Raw genomic sequence first — 23,127 nt, 5'->3', positions numbered from 1 at the left:
ACACTTTGGATGGGGCTGAGGCAATCAACGAGTCCAAAACCAGCTCGAACTTTTGATGCTCTTACTAAAAATAAAAAATAAAAGGAAACAAATTTGGTATTTGAAATATTTAATAATCTTTTTACTTAGGCTAAATAGGAAATGGTATAAGTTTATTGAAATTATTTTGCATAATATTGCGCCAACTATTCCAACTTTTTTTGTTAAAAATATTTGTAATATTTAAACATATTTGCCATTAAACGGTTAATAAATCTAAGGAAACTAACACAACCAACTATCGAAAAGCTGGTAGACCAGGTGATATGTCTTCAATTTCACAGGTATTCGGCTTGATAAGATTACATATGCAATGTTATATGCTCAAATACTCAAAATACCAAGATTTTCAAATCATTTGAAATCAAGTTATTAAAGCACGACAAGGTTTGTCACATGCCGCATGCACATATGAGCACACCGAGCGAGCTTATTACATATTACGCATACGCGGCGTGGCCTGCTGACAGCATGATGTTGTCTCGTTGGTTGCCAATTGACACATTTCGTGTTCAAATATGCGTAAATAACAATTATTGTAATTTTTTACAGAATGCCGCGCAGCGAGACAAAGCACAGACTTGTTACCAGAGTCAGCAACAACAACAACAATATGCCAAGCATATAACCTTTACCGTGCCTGAACCTTGAACTTGAGTGACAGTGTCAAGTGGCAGCAGCTGCTACATGGCGGCAATGTGTGCCGATGTGTCAACGGTTTAGATTGCGTTGCATGATTTGCAAGAAAAATGAAGACAATAGTTGAATTTTACACTTACCACTCGTCTAGCTGTCATTGTTGTTGCCGGTAGCAAGAGGCAATGGCAATGGCAACAGCAACAGCAGCAACAACAATAATAACAAGTTGCGCTGTCAGCGCGTCACGCGATTTGTTGGTTTGAACAAGCATGAAATGAATATATTTGTCATCAAGCAAAGTTATGACGGCCAACATTGTGAAGTTCCCCCCTTCTATTAGCAAGAATTGAAGAAAAAAAAACCCCACCAGTCAGTCGGCACTGAGTTACTAAATTTGCGTTTTAATTCTATTTGCACATTCAAGTCAAGAGCACAAATGCGATTTCGTACTCTTACCAATGCGATAACCGATAGCAATAAGAAACTGCGCAGCGCTCACAATCAACACAAACTTTTCGCGAGACTCTAATGTGTCTGTGTCTGTATCTGTGTCTGTGCCTGTGTGTGCGGCTGTGTGTGCTTAAGGAAGTCTGTGTGTCAACAAATGGCTCGAATGAAATTTATAAGCAAAGTTACAAAAGTGCACTGACGCAAGTTGATAAGGGTATACGCCTTGAGTTGGTTTATACGGCTGTATACAACGCTTATGAAGAGCTCTCTCTTCGGCGATGGACACCCGTACATAGATAAGGCCTAGTTGTGGTCTAGCAAGTTCTACTAGAGGTCAATAGGCCAAAATAAACAAAGCAAATGTATTAAGATTGAAAAGTGAAGTCAAAGTTTGAGTGAAATTAATTAAATGTTATGCTGCTGGACTCACGTCAAATATAAACCATTGATAAGACAGAATTAAATCGGTTGTTTGCCTTTTGTGCCCTAAACTGGGGATCCTCGTACTCCCGTAGACTATTGATGATCAATCTTCCTTCCTTAATTAATAGAACTATGAACATTAAACCAAAATGTTTATTCATAAGTTAATTACGGCTGAAATCGACTCTCAGTTGACCTGCCAACTAAACTTATCTGACCCTACTAAACTAACACGTAATTATACACCTTTATTGCTTCAACTTTGTTAAACTAACAATGCCTTGCATGAACCGTTTCGAACCCTCTGTTATTACGACAACATGTATTACAGACCATGCTGCTCGGAGTCTTCTCTTCTATCTAGTATAAACTATTTAGCAAGTAGAATGTTAAAGCCTACAGACAGTTGGGCAGACAGTTATGCCGCATAGTTTAATCGGGATTCGCGCGAGAAAACAATTAATTCTTAGCTCACTTTAAAAAGGATAAATTATTAAATTATGTAATTAACTAACTGCTAGAGCCCAGCATACTCATATAAAGCGAGTTTTATTAAGCTTCCATATATAGACTCTTTTTTTGACAATAACACATGAGCATATTTAATACCAAAATAATGCTGAGTAATTGTTTTTATAGCTGAACGCAGCAAAGTGTCCCATTTCTGTAGAGTAATTAATTATGCTGTTAATACAATAAATAAATGTAACGTCAATAGTCATAAAAAATAAATAAAGTGCCCATTTGTGCGCTCTATTATAATGTCATTATTTTTATGATTCTATGCCAGACGATGACAAAATAAAAGCAAAAAAAAAAAAAGCAAACTGAATGAAAGTCAAGAAAAGAAACCAAAGCCTGCACACTCCATTCGCATGTCAATGGCAAAAAGTTCCCATCGCCTTCCAAGCTAGATGTTTTATGGGTAAACTGTGTTTTATTGGAGAATTAAAGGCGATTTGATTGGAACTGTCAGCGATGTTCAAAGCTTACTCAGTTATGCAGTCGATGACAGGACCCCCTGTAGAAAATACGTCCATGGCGTGACAGCAATTTTTTTTTATTTAATTAGCTTTGCCAGCGCTTAACGCAACGATTTATTTCGGCACATGAATGTATATACATATTGCTTAGTTATCTAGAATCTATTATAACGCACAACGCATTTCGCCAAATCATCGTTAGTGTATATTTCCCCTCCCCCAACCAAGCCGGTGGCCTCTAAATGACAGGTTGAGCGAGAAAAAGTTAATTTTTTTTCAATTTGATATCGCTTAATTATTATTGCAGTTGTTGTTGTTGTTCCTACCCCTGTCTTTATTGTTGTTGTTGTTGTTGTTGTTGTTATGACAAGGCAGTTTGCGTTGTCATTGTCACTGTCTCACTGTCACTGCCAAGAACTCGTGGCTAATGTGTCCATGATGTCTGATGTAGCCATTGCCGCTGCTTGTTGTCATTGTTGTCGTTGTTGTTGTTGTTGTTGCTTTTGTCGCTGCTGCTGCTCTTGTTATTACAGGGGGTTTCCCCAATAATGGATGCTTTTTATGATTTTTATGACATCGCAGCCAGGCAATAAATAAAACACTGTAGCTGTATTGGCAACACACATTCTTGGCAAATCGACTTGAATGGCTTTTTCAGGCTTAGTCTGGCCCCACACTGTCCGACGGTTCATGCTCCAAAAACAAATGCCAAAGTAATCAGCTTGCTGGGCTCTGTGCAAAAAGTCAAAAAGCAGCTTGCCACCATGTGGCAGCTTTAAATTCCAACAGTCAGCACATTTATACATAGAGAATAGCGGATTGCAAGCCACCCAAAAATACCCACACACTCGAAACAACTTAACTCTTGAACACATGCCGCCAGCAGGCACATAGAAGAGAAACTTTTGTCACGACGACGGAGGACAGCAACAATGAAGACGACGACAGAAACTTGCACTTCACACACACACACACACACACACAATCAGGCAAATACAGACACACACATGCACGCCCAAAAGTCCAGGCAACATTTAACACAATGGGCACCAAAGAGAAAGCCATTAGCCTGAAAGTGGTAGCAACAATATGAGATCTGGGACAATGCTACAAATGTGAAATAGATTTCAAATTTAATTTGAATATAAATGTCATATCTATGGAGCATTAGAATCTAATTCAATTTAACAGCTGTTTTCACACAAGCTTAAGCATTTAATACAAGTGTGTTTAAAGGCCTGCAATTATGATATTCGTACGTTTCTGAAAAAACCCAAAGCTTTTTTCTCCTTGCCCCGCAATTTCTTCAAGCTGGTTTTGTGTGCAAAATTTTCAAATTATTTTGCAGACTCTTCATACTTATATTTAACCTTTAAAGGTATGCACTGCACAAGCAATAATAAAATCATAGCTGTGCGAAATTCGAAATTAAAAAAAAATGGCTTATAAATATTGTAAAATCAATCCATCAATTCAGAGAGCAGTCATCAATATTTGTCAACAGTTTCTAGTGTAATTATCCATAGTACAATGGCCCATATCAATGCTGTGTAATTAGCCATATTACATTTTTGGCATAGAAATACGCAAAGAATAGCCAAAAAACTTTGTTTTGTGCGCTCTGTGGCTGTCAGAGCATTTCACAAGTTGTCAAATTTTACGTTGCACCCCCTTTCCCCCCCCCACCCAGTGCTGTCACACTTACCAACTTACCACCACAAGCTGCCACAGTATGTAGCTGAGTTTGTCGGTCTGTTGGTTAGCTGGCGTCGGTCTGGCAGATGGTCAGTAGTTTTCTGGCCATTTACAACCCACTCGATACATTTGTGCTACGTGACTGGTCACACTGTGCTTTGGGTATAAGGTAAATATCACTCCGGGGGCTATGCGTGACGTGGCCCACAAACAAACCAAATCGCAACGAAATGTACAATTTGTTGCCCCAAAATTGATTTGGCTTAATTTGTGCACATTTTAAATTGACTAAACATACAATGTATATGCATACATAGATATTTATACATATGCGCAGATACATTTGTATATTCAGCCATAAACACAAATAGTTTTAGTCGCTGGCAGCATCCCTAGGGCATATTTAGGACTAAAGCTGTTTTTAAAATATTTACACAGCACGCAAAACTATGCGCCGCACATATTGCTCATTATGGATGGTAAATAGGATAGTTATGAGCGGGCATATGTGGCGTATGTGCAATGCAAACAGCACACACACACACACAGATACACGTATTTGTGTTTTTCGGTAACATAGTAAATATGCATAGTTAAGTTTGTTATTTGTATTAATGATGGTAAAATGCGCAAAAACTAATATAAAACTTCTTTAATATGAAACGTCAAAACTACTTAAAAAGTTTGACATGCTCAAAAAACGTGGCTAAGGTGAGCCAAACACACACAGCCTAAGCCTAAGCGCCGTACGGCAATTTGAGAAATGCTGAATGGGTGTGTGCTTAAGAAAGCTGGCGAGAGCGGTAAGGGAGAGGGGTGCGGGCATGGTAATGGTGTATGGTAAGCTAAAGCAAATACCTAACAACAAGCAAATCCCTTGATGAGTTATTAAATCATTTTAAGCCACTTACAACTAAAAACAAATTGAAATATCACGCAATACCTTTGAGAGCAGCGGCAGGCAACGCGACCCACGCGACTCTAGTTGCTGCTGCTGTTGTTGCTGTTGTTGCTATTGTTGTAGTAGTTGTTGCTGCTTGTAGCAGGCCAAACGTAACAACTTAATAACGTACTAAGCCTCAAACACACAAATATGAATAGCAAGCAAGTTGCCAGGAATTCCTCGCTTGGCAGCGCTGGCATTTTTGGTCTCACCTCAGCCAGCAGCCAGACGAGAGCGTGAGAGAGAGGCAGAGAGAGATAGAGAGCGCACATAGAGTGAGATAGTGAATGAGTGGCAATAAGGAGAATGAGCGTGAGAGCGAGCTGGAGCGCTGCTTAGCTGCTGGCCCCAAAACGCTAATAACTTTTAAGCTTTGCCCCAAAAGTTTTTTGCTGCCTGCTGCCTGCTGCTTGTTGCTAGCTGCCGGCAACTCCATCTGGCCCACCTTTTGGCTGTGCTGGTTCTTCGTGCCTGACGACGCAACTTCCGCTTTTACCCCATTCAGCTTAATTTCGCAACGCAGTGGGAGTTTTGGTTGGCCAGCGATGCCTGTTGAAAACATGCTCAATAGTTGGCATACATTCTCCTATTGCCTACATGTGTACACACGCACACGCCTCCAGTGCGTCGCACTGTCTAAGTGTGTGTGTATGTGTGTGTGTGTGTGTGTGCACGGCAACTTGACTCGAAGCCTAAAAGTCAGTCAGCAAAATCAGCGACGCATAGCAAAAGCGGCAGACGACAGGAAGCGACGTGTTTGCAGCGCAAGCAAAACTTTTCATTTAACTTCCATTGGGTGGTTGGCCCCAGGCTGGCTATAACCCGGCGCCACCCACAGCACGCAACCAATACCCAGCCCCCCATGCACACACCCATTCCCGACCCCGCAAACTACCAGCATTAATATTGTTTTGTGTGCGAAAAAGCAGCCAAAATTACGACACTTGAGTGTGTTAAAAGTTGAGCGCGTTGCTCGCTCATTCGCTCGCTAGCTCCACAAATCGAAAAGTAAGGGAAACAGAAAAGAAAAGAACCAAAAAGAAATGGTAAAGAAAAGTGAAAAGTGGCAGAAACTTGTAGAGGGAGCACGCAAAACAGCAAAAGACAGCAGAAAACTTGCCAAAGACTGGCGACGGTGTCGAAAGACATCCTGGTTGCCAGTCTAACGAAGAGACACACCAGCGGCAGCAGCCATGCCGCTTCTCACATGCCATGATGAAGCCGAGGAGCAGCAGGAGTAGTCCTTTAGATGGCACTGCTGAGCTTCTTGTGGCCCCTCCGGCACCGCTCTGCCATGATGCGTTGTGTGTGTGTGTGTGTCGCAGTTTGTTGCTTTTGCTACTTTTGCCAGTTTACACGCACCGCTGGGATTCCACAGTGGAAAAAGGCGAAAAAGTTACCATGATCCATTAACGTTAATTGTTTGGCGGCGTTAGCAGCAGGCGGGGTGAAACAACTTGCCTGGGATTTGCACGACACGCAGCCTGCAACTACGGTGCCAGCCTCCCAGCCCCAGCCCGCTAGCACCCAGCTTCCTGCTCCCAGCTACTAGCAACAAAACAATGAACCACCAATGGGGTCGGGGGGGGGCAGCCATTCGGATAAGGTGTGTATTACAATGACAGCGTGAAAGTTTTTCGGCAGCGCGCCCCCACAAAACCCAGCAGTCGACAGTCGGCAATCGACAGTCGGCAGTCGAGAGTCGAGTGCAGACAACAAGCAACAGACAGTGAGCCGCACACAGATACATATATAGTTTACTAAATTCAATTAGAGCTGTTCAAATTGGCATGCGCACACCTGTCATTGGGCTTGATAATGATGCATGTGGCGCGCAGGCCATGCCACAAAAACTTTGTGGCAGCAACTTTGTCCTGCATTGTCGCAGCTTTTAAAGCGGCTGTGGGTGGCGAGGGTCGTTTGGGCAAAAACTTGCGCTAATTTTTAAGTCAAATCCCCAACACTTCGCCATGCAATTTTTAAGTAATTGAATGCTAGCATATACGCGGCACACACACGCACACACCAACTAAATTAATTAAAGTTATTCAAGCAAAATGAAACTTGCGCGAAAACTGTGCGGCAGAGGGTAAATAATAAAATTAAGTGAAATAAAAATAAGACACAAGTTGAAGTTGGAGCTAAGGGGCCAAACGGCTTTTCACACTTGTTAATCACATTTTCGCGTCTTAAGTAAATAGCAGGCTGCGCCCGCAGGCCCAACTTATTGTAATTAAGCGGCTTAGTCGTTGGAAGGCCTCGCGAGCACAAAAGCGTTGCCTGCTTTTAGGCGCAGGCTTAGCCCAAGGTCGACAGCATTGTCGTCGTCCTCCGCGACATCGTCTCTGGGCGTCTTTAGAGGGCAGTTTATCGAATTAAAAAAAAAACCAAAAAAAAAAAAAGAGGAGAAGCATATGATGGGTGCGGTGGGGCCAAAGCTCACACTTCATTGTGCGCTGGGGAGGCGCACAATAAAACTGAAGTGGCCATGAGGATGCTGCACGCCCCACAGGACTTTCGTATACATATATATATATATATGTATCCTTATATATGTATATATATATATGCCGTTCGATGGTGGTGCGAATGGGCAGTCATGTGCACCGCCGCAGTCCCGACAAAAGTTGGCATAATTATTTCATTAACACTTAACAAGTGGCCCAGCCAAACTGCGCGTAGCCCAAGTCCAACATTGCGAACGGGACGCAAAAACTTTCACATTACGCATTTGTGTGCAATTTTCAAATTAACAATTGTTAATTTTTTTTTCTGTTTTTATTCCTGTTGCTTTGCCGTTTTCTTTTCTTTCATGCGGGCAAGTAATACACAGCAAAAAACAAGAAAATTGTAACTTGACCATTTGCCTCTTAAAAATACATTTTTTCTTTTCATTTTTTTTTATTTTTGTATTTGTTCGTTTTTTAATTTCTGTTTGCCTCCATCCGTTGGTCTTGGAGTTTTTCGTTAATTTTTTCTTACCAACTTTTTATTGCGTGTTTAGCATAATTTTTTAATAATTACATTTTTGTGTGTTTGGCGAAAAAAAAAATAAGCAACGAAAATAATAAGCAAAAATGGATGGGCCGCTAGTCGCCGGGTAGGGGCAGCGGGAAGTGGGAAGCGTTCGCCTTTGTGCCCAGCCTTGTCGTTAGCGGTACGCAAAAGTTTAACGAAGTTTATTTGCATTACTGACAAACTGTTTAATTAGGGATTTTCCCCACATTTTTCAAATGGCAAACTTTCTGTCTGCCATAGCACCCACCCAATCTGGAGGTCTCTCTCTCTCTTTTTCTCTCTCTCTCTCTTGCTCAGGCCTTTTCCGCAAATACAATTACACAAAACAGCTCATCCAGCAAAAAGATCACATAAATGCACACAATGTGGCCTGGCTAATGACTAAAACAGATCCAAATATTTGAAATATGCGAAATACAGAGAAAAGTTAAGCCACAAACATTTTGTGTGCAGATCGGCTAAAGTGCTTCAATGCATACTTTCCAGACTTAGCTCGGGAATGCCAATGGAATAACAAGTCATGTAGCAAATTTTTGATTTCGATATGCCCAGTGGCAGTGCTGAGTGCTAAGTGCTGAAAAACGAGCTGAAAATGAACTGAATAACATTTTGGCGTAGTGGCCAAAATATGAATGAGGAAAACTTAATTTCTGTATTTATTCGGGCATAAACATGAAAATAAATTGACGAGTGTGACGGCCGAATACGATTACTGCCACATTCTCAGACAGACACACACACACACACACACACACGAACGCGCTTACACACAGCTAAACAGACTGACAGGCACTCATTCTGATAACTGCTGACGGTCAATCAAGCTGTGCGTTACCAATTCAAGCATCCGGCCCTGGCCAAGCAAGTCAAGCTGCCAGCCAAACAACATTGGTTCGCTTCCATGTAATTGTTAATTACTGGGAATATTTTTGTGGCCCATACCTCCATCCCAATACCAACGCGCCTGCCGGCAACAGAAAACACGCACGCACAGCCAAAGTCTTGAAGCTTGGGCTACCCCTGCCGATCGCAGCTGTGGCAGCAGCAGCAGCAGCAGCAGCGATTTGGCCATCTGTTACCATTGGCTTGCGCATATTTATGCTGTTGGCCAAATCTTGTGCGTTTTGTGTGTCTCATCCTGTTGCTGTTGCTGGCACGCTGATTTGGCCGGCACACGGAGCTAAGAAGCAATGCCACCGCCGAGCCCGTCAGCGGCAAACAACATCGTCATGCCGTTTGGCATTTGGATGTGGGTGAGGTTGAGTTGTTGTGCTGGCTGCTGCTGCCAGCGAGCTGTGCTGATGGAGTGGAGCATGGAGTGGGTCGGGCGTGGGCAGGCAACTCAACCAGAATGAGCCACGTCAAGTGAGTTCACAATTTTGCGTGCTACCATTATTTTTCTTCCACTCGTGTTGCCAGCTTCTCTTTTCCACTGCCACAGATAATCCTTGGCATGCAACGCCTTTATCCTGTTAGACTTGTGTTCTTCTTTGCTCTGCATTGTGCCGTATTACTCTGTGCGTGTCTGCCCTACGCTGTTTCCACTCTTTTCTCTTTCTTGTTATACCCTGTTGCACTGCCAATTAACGCATCTCCGCAACTCAATCGGGAAACTTTATTTGTAAATATACACATATTCTTAATCTTTTTATGCAAAGCATCTTATTGTTTACTAATAAAAATAAAATCCTTATGCATTTGCAAAGTTAGCTTAGACTTTCTGAGATCTGGCTGCAGGGTAACTCCAAGTCTAGCAAACACGTAATGTAATACATGCTTACTTGTTTACTTGCTTTTTTTTTGCCCGCTGATTTCGCTACTTAATTTTTTCGCCCTTTTTTTGCCAGCCCTCTGTGGCTGTATCCGTAGCTGTCTCTGTATCTGTATCTGTATTTGTATCTGTATCTCTGTCTGTATCTGTATCTGTGTCCTGTGTATCGTGTCGCTTCCGCTCTTGCTGCGCTGATTGGGCGTATTTTGTTGTTTTCATGTTGGTGCAACGCCGCCTGCCCTGCTGTCAGTCAAGCCAAGACAGAAGACGTCCATCCACATTCGCATTCTCGTCTATTTTCATTCTTTTTCTTCGTCTCCACCACGTAATTAAAACTTGAAACGCATATGAATTAGAACAAAATGCGGCAACGCGACCCGAAACAAACCCGTTGTGTGCCACAGGCCGCCATCCGGCGATTCCAACTGACATCGTTAACATTACTGATTAAGTTTCTTGTCCTGTGTCACTCAACGTGATTTGAAATAAAAATCTACCAGCGCCCGCAGCTCAGCCAAACATTAACCCGTTGATGCATCAGCTGCGTCTATATCTGTCCGTTTGTTTAACTGTCTTGGCCTTTATTTAAAAATCAAAATTGGGCTCCTTTTAAGATTTAACCATAGATTGGATCAAAGGAAAAGAAGCTGCCATCGTATCCACCGTAATAACGACGTCGTAAAAAGCAGCCTACATAATAACCTGGTATGTTGCATCCAGGTCTATATCCAAAACCATGACGACGCACTCGCTCATGGTGTGACTTGTCCGGCAGCTCTTCAACATTCTATTGACCTATTTCCGCTAGCTGCGGTGCATTCGCATCCGCTGCTGCTTCCAGAACAAAGCCAAATAGCAGCACACTTAACGTCAGGCGCAGAAACATGAAAGAGCGCATCTTATGGGATGGCTTAGTCGTTGCGCTGAAAGCAATAATCTTTGCCAGGGCCACTTACAAGTATTTATAACAATTTAAGAGACGCTGCTTAAGCAAAAACAAGTTTCGTATTTGCTTAATTAAAAGTTGGATACGTTTATTGCTAAGCACTTTTGATCTTATAGCATATGTACATTAAAATTTTATAATTTAGCCAAAAAATCCAAATGGTTGCGGATAGAAACCAGGATTGGCAAAGCGCCGCCTGCCGCCACCGAATCGTCCTCCGCCGCCGCCAAAAGGTAAGCCGCCGCCTCCAAAACGGCGTAGTCCGCCCCCGCCAAATCTGCCGCCGCCAAAACGCCGGGCGTTGCCTAGCTGCCTGACCGAGCGCACAGCCGGCATCTCCTGCTGATCCGTTGCCTGATTTACATCCGCCAACAACAGTTGCTTCATTTCCGCTGCTGGGTGGCCGTCTCTGGTGCTGCTTGCACCCAGCATGGGCAACAGAGCACTTAGCACTATTAGATATAAATGGAGCACACGCATTGCCCTTCGCTGTGGGGCACAGAGTCTACTAAAATGTGGCAAACACTCATCTTGACTCTTTATATAGGGAGAAGCAGCGGCATGCCCGTTAATTCTTAACGAGACGCTGACCCTTTCGAGCAATTAAATTTCCTGAGCATTAACAAATGGCCAAGAAAAATCCCCTTAAAGAGCCGCCGGCTCATGCTGCTGCCTCAATTGTTGTTCTGTTGCCAGAATAAACAGTAAGCCTGCCGCATGACAAAACTAACCTGTTCTGGGACTCGCTCGCTGCTAATTATATCGTCGAAGCAGCAGCAGCAACAACAACAATATCGCAACAATAAGCTAAGTACACAGACCACTAATCCAATTATACGTATACGCAATTTCATTGTCAGCATTATGCCAATTCGAATGCTCATTAAGAGATTTCGTGCGCGCAGAGGCCACATGTAAGTTGTTTACAATTTCCCAAAGCCGAGCCCCCGAGTGCCCCTCAAAACGTAAATGATACATGCTTACGAACAGACGTACTCGTATTTATAAGCCATAAATAACGTGTAAACAAAAAGCTGCCACAACAAGCATACACCCTGTGGGCCCGCCAACCCAGGCAGCTCTTGCTGCCACAACAATGCCAGCAATAGCTCACAACAACAGCAACAGCAACAGCATCGCGGCCAAATTATAAGCCTATAAAAGGCAATAAAAAACTTTGCGATATCAAATTACAGCGCCCTCATAAAGTTATAAAAGTTTCAAGCGTATCCAACAGCACGTTTCAGCCACGCCCCCCACCAACACCATGCCGAAATCGATCCCAGTTTCCAAGCAGGCCTAATATTTTCAATAACAAATCAATCAGCTGCTGCCGCTGCTCCTCTCGGACAACATGGATAATCAGTTAGAACGGCTTTTGGCTGATGCTGCTGCTCCCAGTTCTTCTGCCAGCTGTTGGGTCCCTTGGATGGATGGATACAGCCCAAATATTGTACAGAGGTGCTGTAGATTTATTGAGACACGCCCTCGATAAGATATGACATGGCGAGGCAAGAAAGTCAAGATACTTTCACACTCTAACGCCCCTGGCCAGCTATTTACATATAGAGTCTTGTTTGTTATCAACTTTTGAATGTCGCTCAAGAATATATAAACAATTTTTTTGAACATCCTTTTTAACGGCATATCAAACATTTGTTCTTTGAAAACTTTCAGAAAATGTTTCTTAAAGCATCGCATCGGCATCTGTAAGGGTATGCAATGAAATGCCGAGCCATAGCTTCAATCTAAAGACATTTTTTCCTTTATGCCCGACCAGCGCACATAGAGGCTGAAAGAAACTTTTATAAATGTGGGCTGGGCCGAATACTTGTGTGTGTGTGCGTGTTTGTGTGCGTGTCGACCACGCTAAGGTCAAGGGATAACAAAAGGCGTAAATTTAAAGCCGAGTTAATTTTTTAACAATAAAATCCGCTTGTCAAAAGCGACATTTTACAGTCAGCCTTTAATCTTTATCGACAAACGCCCACTAGAAACGTGGGGGTGGCAATTTGAGACCAAAATGCCTGGCTGGCAATTGAGATAAGGTGCAATTCATTTCTTTGTTATAAATAGCAGCATTTATATATTTATTTTATTTTGTATAAAGCGCCTCAAGCGAATTTTGGCACAAAAGACTTGGTGCCCGAGTAATTGCCGCAAATAGGTTTAGGCTTAGCCGTCAATCGACTTAACAATCGGGTGAATTAGTTAAACTCCGCCAGCATCTACTTTAAATCAAGCAGAAATTTAATTTACTCATTTTTGTTGCAAAACTTTAGTTTTACTACATGAACGGCATCGAGCAGCGGCTTCTTTGCCAAGGTCTAATTGCCAGAAAGTTGGAGCTGCTTCCAAAGGAACTAAGCATCATGGCCAAGCCAATTCATATGAATTCGCCAACACTTTGGCTAAGCGATAGCAGGACCATAAAACTAGAAGTGGTTTGGCTGAAACTGCGTAAACTTTTGGCCAGGCATAAACATTGCCCTTACTCCCAAATGAAATGAATACTCCGAGCAGAGCATTTGGTATTAACTGTCTAGCTAAGCGTAAACAACAGCAACAACAATAGCCCCTTGCTCTATAATAATAACGGAAACTTATTAGGCAACCAGACAAGTCCGCTCAGTTGCCCTCTCAATACACCAAGGGCAGCTGGTCAAGTGGCTGCTCAACTGGCTGCCAGCCGGCCATTTAAATGTCTTTACTGGGCAACGCTCATGTTTCTGTTCAAAATATACATTTTTAACAATTTAATAAAATAAGTAAGAATTCTCTAGTCGAGAGTCCCCAAAACACAATTTTGGGGAGAAACGAAGTATTCTGGATCTGTGTATTCTATACGAGATACTTGTTCCGAGAAATGCTGTCAATCAGGATTTCAACCAATAAGTGAATTTTTGCTGAGATACTTGTTCTCAAACCCAGATTCCGATATCGAGTTTTCATAGAATCAAGACAAATTAACAAGGATGAAAAGCAAACTTGACCTTCTAGAGGAATTCAAGATTCCAAGTCTCTAGCCTGCTTGTTTCAGTTATCCTGATACTCTCCTTAATATATCTAACAAAAAGTTATTTCCTAAACTCTTTTAAAACAGAAATAACGCCTACCTTTTGTTTTTCAACCTAATCTTACACAAGAACAAAATCTTACGAGCTACTATATCAGTTGGTTGCATAGAAACACGCAGTTGAGTTTTTATATGGAATACTGTTCTGTTATTTAAAATATTTTAACCGAACTCAGCTTAACTATTCCTAACATATATATATATATATATATATATATCTGCAAACCCGTATCGTTTCTAACTTATGTTCTTAGTTCTTTCTGACCCCCTCTCACTATTAATTTCTCTCTAATTCTTTCTCTCTCCCTCCCTCTTTCTCTCTCGTTCTATGTTGCCCTCTTTGTCTCTCTCTCTCTCTTTTTATGTTAATCTCTCTCTCTCCCTATCTCTCTTCCCCTATCTCTCGTTCTATAATTGTTTCACCGTTCTCTACTATCTTTCCCTCCCTCTTCCTCTCTTTTTTTATCTCTTACTATCTCTTTCGATCTCCCTCTCTCTCTCTCTCTCTCTCTCTTTCCATCTAGCTAGAGCTTTCTCTGGCTCTGGCTCTCTACCCCTCTCTTCCGCTATGTCTCCTCTCTCATTTTCCCCCCCTCTCATTCACTCGCCCTCTTCCACTATGTTTCTCTCTCTCTTTTCCTGTCTCTATCTGTGCATTTGACCAGGCCACAACTTTTATGCAATTTTAATTTTAACTGCTTTTTGTTTTGGCCCCACGCTAATTTATGCAGCAGGCTTGTATGCCTTACCGCTGGTGACGACTAGCCTGAAATTGGATAGGATAGATTTCTGGCCCAGGCTGACACGCCAAAATGTGCAGCTATTGATGTTGACGTCGTTAATTGACCCACTTTTTGAACTGGCTTAAAACGTTTAAATTTGAATAAGCAAATTAAACAGCAACAACAACCACAACAACTCTGCGATGAGGCGATCATTCTGCATAAATGAATAAAAATTGATGCGATGGCGCTGCCTGTAGATTTGGCTTAAGCTATGGAATAAGAAAAAAAACAAAACGTGGCTCATGCGACAAGTCGCAAAGTGACGTGAGGCATAGAGCCATCGAGCATTGTTAATGGCCAGGTCGCGCATAAAACAAACAGCTAGCCAAACAAAAACAAACCTGCGAACAAACAAGCTGGCAAATAGGCAAACAACAGCAACAACAGCAAAAGCAGCAATAATAACAACAACAGCAACACCGACACCAACAAACAACAACAACAAACAACAAACAGCAAACAGCAATTTACACTTACGCACCAAAAGTTGAAGCTTATGACGTGTGCGTGCGGCGAACCTTGTGCGGTACGCCCGGTGTCGGCCCAAGGGGTCTTGGCCTGGTCAATAGCATAACTAACCTTCAAATGAAATTAGCACATTTGCTCAGCTTACCTGACCGCAAGTGCCGGTTAAGGTTAACAGGAACGGGAACGGAGCAAGTGGCAAGCAAAAGTTGAAGTTACCTGGCGCAAAGTAAAATGTTTTGCTCTTTAAACATCCAGTGAGCCATTCGATTTCATGAACGCCACTTAGCGTGCGGGCCAATGGCGTTGGCAATAGCCGGCAACTGGTAGCTGCTGGCCTGGCCACATGAATTGGCTTTTTGTTCCATTTTGGCCGCAATCGCATATTTAAATAGTTTGTTTTATGACGTTTACATTAGCGTCTCATTTCGCTAACAAGCAACAACAACAACAAAAAAAAAACGAACACCAAAAAAAGAAGCGAAACAAAAGTTTCTATTTTATGCGCAAAGTTCTTAGGCTATAAATGGCCAAAACATTCGCTGGCCGGGTCACAGTTGGCTGCACAGCACCACACGAACGCACAAACCACACGGTCACCACATAACAACAGCTATACACAAATTCAAGCAGCTCGCTAGGTAAACAGCTTAAGGAGTCCCGGCACAATGCGGAACTGCGCCTTATTTGGATTATATGCGCTGCTAATCGTCGCCTGCTACTTGGACGCAACAGTTGGCCAGCCCCTGAAGGAGGAAGATGCGGCCAGGCCGGAGGCACAGCCAGGGGCGGCAAGCGGAGCACGCGTTGCCAGACAAATCGGCTTTGGAGGCTATCCGTCGTACTATGGCAGCGGGTATGGAGCCTATGGCGGTGCATTGGGTGGCATTGGCGGCTATGGGGGTGCCATTGGCGGACTTGGAGGCATAGGATATGGCGGATATGGCGGTGGATATGGCGGTTACGGTGGATATGGTGGATATGGAGGATATGGTGCTGGCATACGTAATCCTTATTATCCTTATGGCAGTACGTACGGCGGTGGCCTATTGGGCAGCGGATATTATGGTCGTCCTTATGGTTATGGTTATAGTTATGGATATCCGTTCTCCGGCAGTTTCGGCATCTCCCAGCTATCGCCATTCATGTGAAACCAAATTGTCAATCGAAATATATATGTATATAGATTTACGGTGGAAAATTGAGTCCAAATGTTTTACCTTAATAGCTATTCGGTAGCGTATTTACCTAATGTCCACTGTCCTGTGTACCATGTCCCGTTCCATTGACACGCTTAAATGCTCTGCGATTCAAAACGATTACTGCTTTCATTCATTAAAAGCTCGTGTGGCTCACCTCATTATTTGCTTACCCCAACGTTAACAAGAGCTCTCAGTTGTGGCACACTCTCACACACACACACACACACACAAATACACTTGGAACGCACAGCTGGCGATAACTACAGATTAAGCAAATAGTACCGAGTGCCAGCGGGCTACTTGGAGAATGAGTGTGAGCCACGCGGCTGCAACGGTAGACAGGAAGAGCTGTATCCTTTTTAGATTTTAATTACCGATACTGCTGGACTGTGCACTGTGTCAGCAAGGCGCTAGAGGAGCGTCATTATCCATGTCGTAAGTCCAAGTTGTGTAGTGCCATTTAATTAGTGTGACTTCAGTCAAGTTGCATTGCTCATACGCACCGCTGCACCAGCTTAAAGCATTCAGCCCGTCTCTCTCGCCGAGTGAAAGCAAACAGAGTTGGTCAAAGCGATAGACCAATTGCAAAAGAAGTGAAGCTGAGGCTAATGCGAGAATGTGAGCATTGATAAAGCTGTAATGCTCTTACCTAATGATAGAAGCTATAAACGAATTGCAAATTTAAACTACAGCACGAAATGCTCTGAATTTAAATACAAAATTGTCAGCATGTGGTCCAGTTGATTCCATCATTAGCTGACCAACTATTCAAATGACATATATATATATATATACGAAAGATACTTGGGGTTGGAAAATACCGAGAATATCAGAATTTGCAATTGCTAGAATCTATTTGCCACTTTGCAATTGCAAATACTTTGTGTGCAATTCTTTTTAATGCCCCTTTGAGCAGCCACCCAGTGTATCCAGTGAATAGTCTATGCATGTGATTTAATTTTTTATGTGCGCGTATTTGTTTTGCTCGGCTTTTAAATGCCCTCGCCGCCTGCTGTGTTTAAAATGGCAATCAGATAACACCTCTATTTTTTCTCTATTTTATTTTTTTTTTTACCCATTCAAAGGTAACAGAGTGGTCCCTTTCAGCTTTTGACTGCTGCGGTTGCATTGAGAGCGCTCTACACGCGCCTTTTATGCGCTGCCAGCCAGAATGGTCAAAGCCTACGCCCAGAATATTTTGTAGCCAACTGATGCTAAGCTGGCATTGCGTGACTCACTAGCTATCTGAATGGCTGTGAAGCTGCTAGGCAACATAAGCTAAATGCATTCTTACGCTTTGTGAATCTGGACTGCCTGTTTACATGTAAATGTTGTACAAAGTAGCGCTGAATAAAGAGTTTCGTCCGTCGAGACCTTTCCAGTTGAGTATTTACTCTTGCATAGTTCAACGCCAGGCAAAAATAGGGCTTGCTTCCAAGAACACATCAACAGCTTATCCTTTGGCAGTCCGATAGTCTAGAAATTCGAATAGCAAACACTCAAGACACGGCTGACAAGAGTTCTATGGCTCAGGTTCTCCTAGCAAATACCACGTATATACTTATGTTTAAATAAAAAGAGTGAAATTGTTTTTCAAATATGCTTTTTTTGTATTTGCTAATCTTTTAAGTGGTGTAAAGACAAAAAAGATGCATACTACTGCAGTAGACCCGTTGAATCCTCGGCCTTGTAGGGTATTAAAAAAGATTGGCCATTAACTGATGGCTAGATAGACAGGTTAAGACGAGAAGAAGAAAATGGTCGCGGTCAGGCCGCAACTAAAAAGCTCGCACCCTTTGAGCGTACAAGTGTGCAAGCAACAGTTGTGTTTAGTTTTGAAAAGGACTTGACCAAGGAGTTGCTGCATAGCACTCACAAAGACAGCCCCCCAAGCCGTAGCCAAACAGTTTAAAGCGCATTAAACTTATCTGATGGCTGAGTGTGTGTGTGCGTGTGTTGGTCGGGCGTGTAGGAAAACAGCTGGCTGCCAGGCCACTTGGCTTATCAATGCATTTTAAACGAGCTGCTTGTAAGCTGATGTCGTTGAAATTAATGACAAATTAATATTAACAAAGCAATCTGCTGCTGCTGCCACCCGAAAACCAAACAAACCGCAATTTACCCATAGACGACGGCAACAAGCCGTCGACGGGCAGCGATTCGACTTGAATGTTACTTAATTGGAACTTAATGTGCATGGAATTGTTTACAAGCGCCGCGACGGGCATACCAAACAATAGCCCTTAGATAAGCACAGTGCCGACAGCTTTGAGCAGCACTTGGGAGGCGTGCTGGGTTGTGGGGCCGGACGAAAAGAAAAATGCGTTTTAAAGTGACACTTGATGTAGGTAATGCGACAGCGTAACAAGCCGAACAGAGAAACACAATAAAATAAAATAGTCAAGTGGTTGCCGCTGCTACGACTATACAAATGCCCTTCCGCAAACACAATGTCCATGCAAACACAAAACATTTTTGGCGCATGTTGTTGTTAACTTGTTAACCTAACGAAATTTCTATAAAATGACGCAATTAATTGTTAATGCCATATGGACAATACAATCTTTGTTCCTTGTTGTTTGACATCACAGCTAATATGCTATGCATTATAGGTCATTAATAGACCTGGACAAATGCATTGTTAAGCGCTGCTTCATACCCTGCATTCGCAGCAATATGTGATAACTGCGTCCTAATGCATGGCAGTTGATCAAAAATGCATTAGAGTTTTTATTTCGAGGTTAAATTGATATACATTGTATTTTTTAACACGCTGCAGAAATATTAGCAAATTTTTAAATACACACTATCCCATATCATGGGATATCTTCTCGTCGAGCACATTGACTACACGATTGTTGCAAATTGTTCAATTTTTTTTAATCTATTTTGTAAGTTCTCTCCCGAAAATGCAGACGAGAGCTTTAATTTGCGCGAGATGCTCCCACTCATCAGCTGAGCAGCGAATACGTGTGAGGGAGGTGGATGGAGTACATTATCTTAAGAGCTGCTTCTCGTTTGCTGTTACAATAAGTCCTACGCCGCTGCTCAGCCGGCGTCGCAGTCGGGGCCGCTGCCGTCGCTGCCATCATCACTGTCCAGCGTTGACAGCTGTTACAGCTGCAGAAATATGCAAATTGGAAGGCGTTTTAATAGATAAAGAGCAGCGTGCCGCAGCAGCTCCCACGCAAAGCATAAGACGAAAAAAGGACACAAATGCACAATGGTGGAAAATGTTGAAAAAAATTGTAAAAATAAAAATAAATTCTTCGCGCCAAAAAAAAAAAAAAAGGAAAAGCACCAAAGTAGTCATAATAATGTTTTTGTTGCACATTGTGAAATGAAGTGTTTAAGGCTCATAATCCCATTTGTCCCAAATGGTTGAACGAACATCATGAACGAAATTTAAGAATAAGGCAGTTTCAAAAAGCTCAAGTAACATATTATCAAAGGCTTTTGAAAACAAAGTGAAAATGAGAAAAAAATAAATTATATAAATAAATTAACGATAGGAAAAAGATATATGTGAATCTAATTGTTTGCCCAAAATTTACAGTGGTACTGAACAGTATACGGCATATTTTGCCCACCGTACACCATTGCCCACTCTCACGTCTGTGGAATATGTGAACGTGTGGGTGTGTTCGGCTGTTTTTTTTTTTTTTAGGTTTTTTTTTTAATGCCAGCTCTGTTCTGGGTCTACGGACTGAGTGCCGTTGAAACTACGCTCAGCACGCAGCCGGCAAATCAACTTAAAATGCAAAATAAAAATGCTAACTTTCGGTCGTTTGTTATTTACGTCGAGCACAAACTGTAGTTAGTTGCGTTGTCATGGCCCGGCCGGTTCGCGTCCAGGTTCACGCCTGGAAAGCCTGGCTCGTTTCCGTCTCCCTGTCTGTATCCGTGCCCAATCCTGTTGCGCTCTTTACGCTCTACAGCTCCTTTTTGTGGCGCTACGCTGTGTTGTTGTTGTTGCTTTTGTTTTTGGGGGCGCCCGCTTAGCTGCCCTTTTTTTCTGCTGTTCGCATGTTTTTTTTTTTTTGCCTTTTTTGTTGTTGTTGTGCCTTAACACTAAATTGACTTTTAATGCAAAATAAACCAAAATAACGTATTGCGTAATTTTCTTTAAAGAATTTTTACATTAGCATTTCAAAAGAGATTTCTCTGCGCTGCGCTTCCACCCTCTGAACGCTCTGAAGCGTTGTCTTCGTTACCTTCCATTTGCCTCGCCTTTGTCCTTTCCGCTGCTGATTCCAGTTGTCCATTTTGCGCGAAACTCGTCGGAACTAAAAGAGCAAAGGCAAAAAGGAAAAACACCTTTCCTGCTGCCTGGCTAAACGCGACATTTAATGTTGCGTGAGGATAATCCAATCTGCTTGACATGAATTTTAATTTGCATTGAGTAATTAGCCGGAGTTCATTTGCACGGCTGCGAACAAGAGCTACGTACAAAATGGAAAAAAACAAAAATAAAAATAATGCCAGTTAGCCAACGTCATAGTCATTCTGCCAAATGCTAAATAGAATTAGTCGCTTCTCTTGCTCGGCATCTTCTATGTTTTATTTTGTTGTTGTTGTTGTTTTTGTTATTTTATCTTATTTTTTTTGGTTTGTCTGCTACTTTTGTCTGGCACATTAGGACATACATCCGTATACGTACAGACGTTAGCTTGATTTTGAACAAATTGAACTAATTTTGCTTTTGGGGCCAAAACCTGAAATTTGTTCGCCGGTTGGCACATTTGCTGATTACGTTCGTCCTGCTTGAGCCAGGCGTTCGTTCCTTCGTTCGTTCATCCTGCTCGTCAGCCAGGCAATTGAAACAAATAATAAAACGTGCGCTTTCCTTAATTCAAAACAGCCGGAGTACAAAAATAAAGGGACTTTTGAAAAAAAAAAAAAAAAAACCCGAAAATCGACGGAAAAAAGAACACAATCACCAAATAAGAGATTGAATTTCTGCTTGCCTGCACTTTAATTTGCGTGCATCAACGCAAAATGCTAAAAACACACGTCCGCCTAAAACGAATTGAAAATCATGCATACGCCGCGTTATTTCGTCGCAAGCACATGCTCACACACACACACGCACCCACACACCGTGCGCACACTCATAAACAAACGCAATCAACGCGAAAATATTTCATAGAGCAGACAGGAAAATAATAAATAAATTCATAATGGTTTGCCAATGACAAAATATTGCAGCGCCAATCGGCAAAATATTAACACACAAGTGACGCAAACGCGTCAACTGCCGCATTTCCTCAGACGCCCCAGGCACTGGGACTAACCACAGTGCCCGACACACCCGCAATCACACACTCGCACACACTCACACACACTCGCGCACACTCTCACACAGATGTGGCTGCAACACCCAGCGGCACATGGGCCACGACAAATTATTGCATTTCATACCACAAAATTGCATTAAACGGAAACGCAATCAAGCCTTGCTTTTGCGCCTGGCCGCATTGTTTGCCACCCACCTCCTCCACCCAGAGTCGTGTCCAGGGGCTGTGACAAAAATGCATTTAAAATTTTCAACGTTAGTTAAAATGCAAAAACCGCAATACCATGCGCTTGCCCAATGAACTGTGCGCAAGGGGGAAAATTAACTTAATTTTGGTATGATTTGATGCTGATTTGATTGCACAACTGCCTATCAGGCGTGCGTAGCGTCGCATCGCGTCGCGTCGCGACTTGTCGCCATAAGGATGCGTTTATTGGCGCACATGGGAGCAACAGAAAATCTAGCATAAAGGGACACGCTTGATGCTGCCTAATACAATACACCAGCATCCTGCTGGCAACAGCATGCATACTGAATGCATACCAACTGGCATTGCCACACAGCGTTGAATGCGAAAATTACGTTCCATATGCATGCTAATGGGAAATGATAATGAACATTTACAAGTTCTGCAAGTGCTCTGCATAAATGAACCAACAGCAAAGCGATGAGTGTGCAAATTGCAAACATGTCACTAACAACAACAACAACAACCATGGAAATCAAAGTGTATGAGTGTTTGTGAGGAAGCTACTCAAAACCCGTTATGCAATTATGTAAATTACACATATTACACAATTCAATTTGACTCTTTATTTTGTGTATTTTACATTTACATGACTCGCAATTACATTTACCTGATGCTGCAATTGTTGTTGTGCAGCCATGTCAAGAAATAAGCACACTGCTCAATAATCCAACAACAAATATTAATTGATAACGAATTAATTATAATTGTTGTTTATTTTTTGACAACACTTTATACTGTCATATGTAGAACCAAACATTTTTAATTAGTTCAAATGCATTGTTGTTAGCGGGAGTTAGATACAACGTTTGAGCTCAATTGCAGCCAGTCAATATTTAAGGTATCTGATTTTTAATTAGATATATATATAAATATATATATATATTTTTTTTTAACTATATTTGCTAAATTCAATTAAATGCAAATAAAGACAACAATGTGCTGGAGTTGTTTGCAAAATACCCTCTAAGCATATCAATTACAATTGGTAAATCCAAATTTAATTAAATTTGATAATCGTAGTTCTAATATGTATTTTACTATTCAAAAGTATTTCGAAGATATATGTTTATGTAAAAAAGTATAGTTCGTTTGTGTAAATGATTAATCGCAATTCTAACATTTTATTTCTGACATTAAAAAGGGCAT

At 42.0% G+C, this 23,127-nt stretch overlaps 1 protein-coding gene across 1 annotated transcript; it reads left to right on the top strand.

Moving 5' to 3' along the window:
- Positions 1 to 15,790: 15,790 nt before the first annotated feature.
- LOC6630581 (keratin-associated protein 19-1) lies at positions 15,791 to 16,434 on the top strand. Its single transcript, XM_002053817.4, has one exon. The coding sequence runs from the start codon at positions 15,902 to 15,904 to the stop codon at positions 16,382 to 16,384; it is 483 nt and encodes a 160-aa protein (XP_002053853.1). The 5' UTR covers positions 15,791 to 15,901; the 3' UTR covers positions 16,385 to 16,434.
- The last annotated feature ends 6,693 nt before the right edge of the window (positions 16,435 to 23,127 follow it).

Source organism: Drosophila virilis, chromosome 2 (assembly GCF_030788295.1).
Source record: "Drosophila virilis strain 15010-1051.87 chromosome 2, Dvir_AGI_RSII-ME, whole genome shotgun sequence".
Classification (NCBI taxonomy): Eukaryota; Metazoa; Arthropoda; class Insecta; order Diptera; family Drosophilidae; genus Drosophila; species Drosophila virilis.
The sequence above is the reverse complement of the archived record's forward strand: the minus strand, read 5'-3'. Positions and strand labels throughout refer to the sequence as shown.

Coding starts and splice junctions, on each gene's coding strand:
- LOC6630581 (XM_002053817.4), top strand. CDS start 15,902: ATGCGGAACTGCGCCTTATTTGGATTATATGCGCTGCTAATCGTCGCC.